The sequence below is a fragment of the Anser cygnoides genome, chromosome 23, assembly GCF_040182565.1.
Source record: "Anser cygnoides isolate HZ-2024a breed goose chromosome 23, Taihu_goose_T2T_genome, whole genome shotgun sequence".
Lineage (NCBI taxonomy): Eukaryota > Metazoa > Chordata > Aves > Anseriformes > Anatidae > Anser > Anser cygnoides.
The window spans coordinates 1,907,861-1,915,732 of NC_089895.1; the positions used below are offsets into that span (position 1 = coordinate 1,907,861).

Consider the following 7,872-nt stretch of genomic DNA (forward strand, 5'->3'; position numbering starts at 1 on the left):
GGGTTTGTATCAGCCAGAGAATCTAGAAATACAGCAGGGATCGGGAGCAAGTGTTCCCACCTGCAAGAAGCAGAGAAGCAGATGTGCTAGGTGCTGCAACCGCAGCTACAGCTACATGGATATTAAATTGGGCACCGAATTATTTGGTCTCCAAAAGGAGTTCTCACCCTGGCCGCCCCAACAATGGCAAGGGCAGTTGTGCCCAAGAAATAAATCTCGTCAAAAATTAACCCAGGGAATGGAACCAGAGGGAGGCAGCATCAGGGGCTTGTGTCAGAGCAGAGGACTGACCCAAAACCAAGGTCTCTGCTCTGCACCCCAGTCCAATTTTTCAAACATTTGGTTTCAGCCCAGTCTCAGGACAGCGTTTACAGCACGGGTTTGAACAGGTCATCCGGATCAGTTCTGTGACAGCTCCCAGGTTTTCCTCGTGGGCTTCCCACCTGGGGAGAGGCGCACGTGTGTGCCTTGCAGGTCCCACATTTGAACGGCAGGACCTGCTGCTCCAGGTTGCCCCAGCGCAGCCAAAAGCACGTGGGATCACTGGGACCACGGCACAGCTCCTGCGCTCACATCACAGCCTGGGCACATGTCCCCACCCTGGGGCACTGGGTCATGGCAGCTTCCCCGGCACAGCCCATAGCCGTGGAGAGGTGGGCAAAGCCTTTCTCGACTGAGACCGGGAAGCAGAAGAAGCGACAGCACCAGATAAATCGAAGCACAGGCTGAGCGCTGTGTTAATTGGCACCTCCCTGCACCGCCTCTGGGCCTGGGGGAGGCGGCAGAAGTGCTCAGCAGCAGGTCACGACCAAGTCACCCCTGGGCCACGCGGGTGAAAAAGAGGACCGTGCTTTAACACTACCATATTCCACCGCATACATAAAACACAACATGCAGCGTATTATGCACACGTATGCAATGCAATAAATACATAATGTATATTATGTACATTACAACACGTTATTAAATGAAACGCAAACAAGCAGGTCCCATCTCCAGCTTGCTCAAAGGACGGGCGCAGGAGCGTGCAGCTGTGCATAGATGCAGCTCCCCCCAGCCCCTTGGCCACGGTGCGCCCCAGGTATGCCTCCAGGAGAGGATACAGCCCTCCTGCACCAGCCTCCCGTGGCTCAACGCTGGGCTTGGAGCAGCGACAGCCCTGCAGAGGACTGGGAGGATGCTCAGCAACCCTACGGGGTGCGGCAGCGGCAAGTCCCCCTCCGCCGCTGCCCATCCCGCAGAGCCCGCACGGGTCCAACCCGCTGTGGGCCCAGCTGCCGGGGCCTCTGTGCAGCTCCCAGGCTAGCTGCGCCCTCGTAGATATTAGGACCATCCCGTTTCTCCTTTCACATTTTTTGGTACACGGCTGGCTTTCCTCCAGCCCTCGGGAAACTTGCCAGCACTGCAAGGTTTATGAAAAGTTAACTCCAAAGGGGTGAAGAGTGCCTTCATTTTTTTTTCTCTTGCATGTGAGTTAGCCAGGCTGTTGATTTTGAAATACATAACTCCCATCCTTGGCTCCAACACCCCCCCCCCCCCCAAATACCTTGGAAGTATCACTACTCCAGATATGCCACACCATGCAAGCAGCATATGTGAGCAGGAACACAAAGAGAAGCCGTTAGTGATAGCAGTACTGTTACCAACTGGTGTGGGATCCAGACCCTTCCAGGACTCCTTTGTTCTTGACTTTCTTTAAAAACACACACACACACACACAAAAAAAAAACTTTCCTTTTATAAGCCTGAACTTTCTCAGCCACAGATATGTTACCTTGCAATTGCCTTAACAACTGTATGCAATTCTTAACCTCTGCTTTATGTACATTGTCATCCACCTCCCTGTTTTCCATACTGATTTATGTTTTACGTTCTTTTCACATTTCCTTTTAACAGAGCCTTCTTTAACCAAACAGCCTTTCCTCCTGAGCCTGAGACATGCATTCTGCTGGCCAGTGAGTAATCAACTTCCAATTTTCATGCACACTCCTGTTTATATTTCCTTCCCTATCGGCTTTGTTTCTAATTAAGGTTTGTTAAATGCAAGTGAATATATAGTGTACAGAGAAATATAGAGCATGTAGATAAATAAACACCACACACACACATACCCTGACTAAGACTGTATTCTCAGTGCACTTTCAACCACGGATCCCAAAGCACTTTGTCATGTTCATTAACAAAACCTCGCAGCTCCCTTGGGAGAGACGCTTGTATTATTTTACGCCTTGTAATTAGGAAAACTGAGGCACAGAGGAGACAAGTGAAATTACCGGCATTACAGAAAAGCTCTGTAGCAGAGCTGAAAACAGGACTCAGGAGGCAGGTTCCCTGGGCAAATAACCAGAACTCATTTTTCCCTGAATGTGCCCTGCTCTCCCCATTTTGGCCCTGGACACAGTGGGGAATGGGCCAGAGCCGGTGACAGCAATGCAGGGGGCATCGCCACTGCGGAGGTGCTCAGCACGGTCTAGCCACCATCCCCTTGGCCATCGGGCACCGTCGCATCAGTCTGCCTGCACCAACAGGGCCCAGAGCATTAGGAAATGCCGATGGACACCGCGTCCATGCATGGCAAGGAACACCGGGATGAGCCACTGCCTGAAGCAGCAGCTCCCAGAGGGAAGGAAGGAGCAGAGGTGCACCACGGGGGCTGCATCCCGTGCTCTTGTGCCTCACTAGCTCTTCAGAAGGCTTTGCAAGGAGAAAAAGGCCAGGACATGGTAGCTGGTTGCCCACACCAGCGCTGTAAGCAACCACAACCCCAGGATACACGCAACTTGGCCAAAGGCAACAGCAAGGGCACAGAGGGGAACCCCCCCAAACCTTAGACAAGGCATTCAGCCCCGGATGGGGATGGCTGCTGGAGCCCAGCACAAAAGCAGCCCTCTCCCCAGAGCATCCCCACCTCTGCGGGAACACACCTCACAGCGATCCCCTCCAGGGTGGGCGCAACCTCCCGCCGGCACTCACTGTCCCCTTGCCCCTAGGTGCTCGCTCCCCATCCCTTGGAACCAGCACTCGTGCACCCAGCTCCCGCCACGGAGGTGGGAAGGCCACCCGTGCTCCTCACGTCTTCCAGCAAGCGCACAGCAGCCCCAGGGCCGGGAACAAGCCCCGCGCCGCCCGGCATCACCCCGACGTGTCGCCCCATCCCTGCACGGGCACCTGCCTCCCTCCCCATGCGCAGTCAGCGGCACCACCTCGGCGTGGCCGATCCCTCCCGGGCCCGGCTGGCTGAGCACGAACGCCGTTGTAAGTGGCAGTGCTGCCGGCTGATCGGGCCACGCGTCCCATGTGGACACATATGCTCCCACAAACACGCTCATCACCCCCCCCCCCCATAATTAAAACCATACAAGGCTCATTTGAATAGCATAGCTGGCTAGCGCTCTCCGATGCAACGTAAATAGTCCTATTTATGCCAAGCTCCCATATTGTAAATATCACGACGTATAGCTGGCCAACCCATGAGTCATCTCCCAAAACTCCAACTTAATAAATGGTGCCTCATCCCCGTTCCAGACGACGAACACCGTCCGCACGGCTCCCACCGCCTCCGCGCCCGAGGCCAGCGGCGAGCACCCAGCGAACCCCGGGGGTCCTCCGCAGCCCCCCTCGGCGGCTTCGACGCGGCCGTCTCCCACGCAGGGCAGCCACGCGCTGGGCCTGGCCCAGCCTCCGGCCCGACACCTCGCGCTCACCCCCGGCCTGGCGCGGTGCTTCCCGGGGTGCAGCGGAGGCGCAGCCCAGAACCAACCGGGGATGGGGGGATGCCGGGGGGATGGGGGCTCCTGCCCAGCGCCTTCCCCGCGCACCCACCCCGCGCCAGGTCCGCACCTGCCGCCTGCCTCTGCTTTGTCTCAGCACCGGGGAAGGGGGGGGGGGGGGGAAGTCGGTGGGGAGCCCGGTTCCTCCTGGGGAGGCCGGGAAAGCCGGGGAGCCGCCTGCGGGGAGCCGGCCCCCAGCTCCGGGATGCCGGCCGAGGCCTGGCCGTGCGCGCCCCGGAGCCGCTCCCAGGCACCGGCAGCGGGCACGGTGCGGCGGGGCGGGCAGCCGGGCGTCCCCCGGGAGGGAGGCTCCGCGGGGCCCAGCGAGCAGCCGGGGAGGTGCCGGCGAGGGATGCCCACCTCGGCAAAAAAAAAAAAAAAAGGGGAATGGCGGAGAAAAGGGCAGGAGAAAGCCACGCAGCCATCGGGAGGGTCCGGGCGCTCCCCCCCCCACCCCCCCCCCAACGAAGCTCCGCACCGGGCTCCCGGCTGCGGCACCTCCACCTGGGGCAGCACTTCCCCGAAACTTCGCCTCTCCCCTCCGGCGGCACGGAAGGGGTGCGGCGGGAGGGGGGGGGGGGGGGAAGTGCCACCTCCCGAAAGAAAAAAAAATAAATAAATAAATAGGAAAAAAAAAAAAAAAAGGAATAAAAGAGACAAGATAAAGGCGGCGAGGGGAGCTCGCGATGCCCCCCCCAACACACACACACACACACCACCCCCCTTACCTTCCACGGCGGCGAGCAGGGGCAGCAAGGCGAGGGGCAGGCAGCAGAGCCACAGCGGCCCCATGGTGCGCGCCGGGCCGGGCATCAGAGGCGGCGCGGCCGGCGCTCCATGGAGGCGGCGGCGGCGGAGCTCAGAGCCGAGCCGAGCCCCTCGCTGGGGCCGCCGCCGGCGCGGGCACGGCCGCGGGCACGGAGCTCACCGCCGGCCCCGCCGCCGCGGCCGGGCCGAGCCACCGCCGCCGCTCGCGGGGGAGAGGCCCCGCGCCGCCCCGCCCCGCCCCGGGGCGCCGCGCTGCCGGCGGGGGCGGCGGGCGGCGGGGGGGGGGGGGGTGGGGGGCGGCGGAGCCGGGGGCGGCGGGGAGCGGCGGGGCGGCGGGGCCGGGCGGCGGGGGGGGGGGCGAGGCGGGCGGCGGCTCCCCCTGCCCGCCGATGGTTCGGCCCGGAGCTGTCGATCATGCAGAGAAAGCCGTGATTTCAGCCCAAATCTTCCTCGCGGGTTTGACCGAGCGCTGAGGAAGCGGGGAGGGGGGGGGGCTGGAAGGGAGGGAGCTCCCCGGGGGGATGCGACTCTCCTCCGGTCTGCCCGCAGCACGGGGCTCCGCAGAGCTGCTGCCGGGATCGGCATCCCCGCCCGGCCCCCGCCCCGAGCCCCCCGCGGGGCCGGGCCCCCGCACCCCCCCGGGCAGCGAAAGGAGCACGTCTGGAGGGACGGGGAACGGAGCCGGCCAAAATCCAGTGGCTTGTTACCGGCTTGCTCGGGGTGGCTTTGACCCAGAGACCCCCTGGGGTCAGCGACCCCGGTGGGGCGCGAGCAGGGATTCCCCCGTTTGGAGTTTGGGGGAGTTGAGGGCTGGTCACGAGCCCTCGTAGCGGGTTGGGGCAAGAGAGACTTTCCGTAAAGGTGCGAGCTGAGGCCCAGCTCCCTGTCTCCATCACGACACACGACATCCCCAGCTTCCCCGTGCGCCTGGAAGCCAAATCTGCCCACGGGGGACCTCGTGAGCCAAAGGCACCCGATTCACCAAAATGTCCAAGCTTGAACCTCTTGAATTCCCTGCCTTGATCGGTTCCAGGTAACTCATTTCCTGCCAACTGCAGCTGTGTTTGGAAAAGGTCAAGGCTGTCTGACGGTGTCGGCCAAAGGCATGTGCATGAGCCAAAATGACCTTCCCTAACTCGGTGTGACCAACTCCGATCCCCTTTGGGAGCTCCTGCAGCTGGAGGTCGATCGGATGGGTTGGCACCAAGGTCAACGCAGCGGCCTTCTGATATTTCTGTGGGCCAGCTCCATCATGTTGTCTTCAGGGACTTGTCCGGGTTTGCTCACATGTTGTTTGCTCCCAGGCTCTGTAGTGCACCCCTCGGCTCCCATGGCTCTGGAGCACCCAACGTTTCCCATCAGGTAGGAAATGGGCTGTTTGTTTCCAAACTCTTCAGACCATAACCTCAACCTCTCCTGGTCCCAGGGCTGGTGTGCGGTGCGATGCCCCAGGCAGGTGTGTCCCTGAGAATCCACCACGGATCTCCAGAGCTGATCCCACAAGCCTGGAGTCCAAGACCCTCAGGATTTTCTTACAGCTCTCCAGGCCTGCGCTGTCAGGGGCAGAGGGGGTTTTGTCCCAGAGGAGCCTTCTCTCTTCTGGAGGCCTTCTGTCTTCTTCAGCTCCTTCTTTGAGCATCCCCTTAGACTGTTGCTCCTGGAGACTGGACTTTGGACCGAACAGATTTATTGTCTGACCGCTGCAGTGACTTTGAAGCTCACATGTACTCTTTGGAGTCTCTTTTGTCCCCTGAAAATGCTCTTCAGAGTCATTCATGAACTGTTGAGCTCTGGTCTCACCTCATTTCTTCTCTCTGCTCCCAGGAAGGGCCTTCAACGACTGTCATATCCCCGTGGCATTCATGGAATGGCCTCTCAAGGTCTCTCGGGAGTTTGTTGTCTGCACAAGGGGTGCCACCAGCCTCCACCCTCCGTCCTGCAACCCACGAGCAAGCCAGCAGCTCCGAGTGGACTAGCAAATGCCATGAAATGCCACCCCATGGCGACGGATGCCAGACCTCCTCCGATGTCCCTTCCTCTCATTCCACCCCAAGTCCATTTCAGCGGCCTCCATAAACGCTGGTCACGGAGCAGGGAGCACTGGCATGCCCGCTGCTGTCCTCGGCAGCCGTGCCGTGAGCTGTGCCCTCCTTGCTGCCCACGTGGAGCTGACCGCCACCTGCCAGCTGTTCCCACCTTGGGACCAGGGTTTATTGGTTATACCGGTGGTGGCTGCACCCGTCTAATGCCCGCGCAGCACTGCCCAGGGACGCTTCAACCCTGCTGCAAGGAGCGCTAGGTGAAGCCTGGTCTGGGAAAGCGGCGGCACTGGGGTAACAGAAATGGGACAGCTTCGACTGCACGTTGGTTCCCAGGCAGAGCCATAAGAGATGGCATCTAGAGGACATTAGAACGGGTTTGATGGTGACTCATTACAGCTCCTGGTGCAGGAAGAACAGGTTGTATTTGCACATGAAGCCCTTGGCTCATCACACCTGGAGGAAGTGGCTTCGTGTCTCTCCCTGCGAGGTTAAAGAGGTGCAGCAGCAGGCGACCGGCAGGAGCTGAGGGAAGTGATGGGGCAGGCGAAGCCCTCTCCGTCCTGCTGGGTAGGGCGATCGCAGGTCCTGCGGGCTCTTCAGGGCACCGTGCAGGGCCTCGTGGCTGCAGTGACCGATGTGCCTCGCTGTGGGAGGCTGGGATCCACCTCTGCTCTGCCAGCTTGCTGGGAGCAAACCTGCTCCGTGCTCCTGCGAGTGAAGCAGTGTCTGTGCAATGGGTGGTGCGGAGCTGCCGTGCGTGGGCTCTAGGCTCAGTGGGGCCGTGCCAGGGCCAGAGGCGACACCTTCCAAGGAGTCCTGGCCACCGCGAGGACCCAGGAGAAGCTTCCTCTCAAATTCCAGGGAAACCCTTTCCCCCAGAACTACTTAATCACGCTCAGTCCCCCAAAAGAGGGAGAGAGATGTTCATTAGGATGGGGAACGAGTCCCCTGGTGGCACTTGGAGCTGTAAATCCGCCCGTAAGGACCCACCGAGCGCAGGCAGGCAGCTGGTCGGGGCCCGTGGCGAGGCGCCCTGCGGGAAATCAGCACCCTTGCTCATGTCCCTGCATGCGAAAGGAAAGCTTTCCAGCTCCCGGCTGAGTCCCTCGGGCTCTGCGGAGCCTTGAGCTTCCAGGGGCAGGTTGGGAGGAGGAAAACACTAGCATATTTTTACAGAAATTGGAGTCTCCCCGCAGCAGCAAATCCCATAAAAGCAAAACCCAAGTGAAAAGCAGCTTCAGCTGTTCTGGCTCTGGCTGTGACGGGCTTGGCCCCAGGCCAGTAAGTTAATT

The 7,872-nt window shown here is 60.4% G+C and overlaps 1 protein-coding gene across 2 annotated transcripts in view; it reads right to left on the reverse strand.

Moving 5' to 3' along the window:
• Nucleotides 1–4,726, reverse strand: part of EPHB2 (EPH receptor B2) — a 135,327-nt gene extending 130,601 nt beyond the window's left edge. For both annotated transcript variants that reach the window (XM_066981888.1, XM_066981887.1), the window contains exon 1: nucleotides 4,499–4,726. In XM_066981888.1, the coding sequence (XP_066837989.1) occupies nucleotides 4,499–4,583 (85 nt within the window). In that variant the 5' untranslated portion in view covers nucleotides 4,584–4,726. The remainder of the gene's footprint in view (nucleotides 1–4,498) is intronic.
• Nucleotides 4,727–7,872: the final 3,146 nt, after the last annotated feature.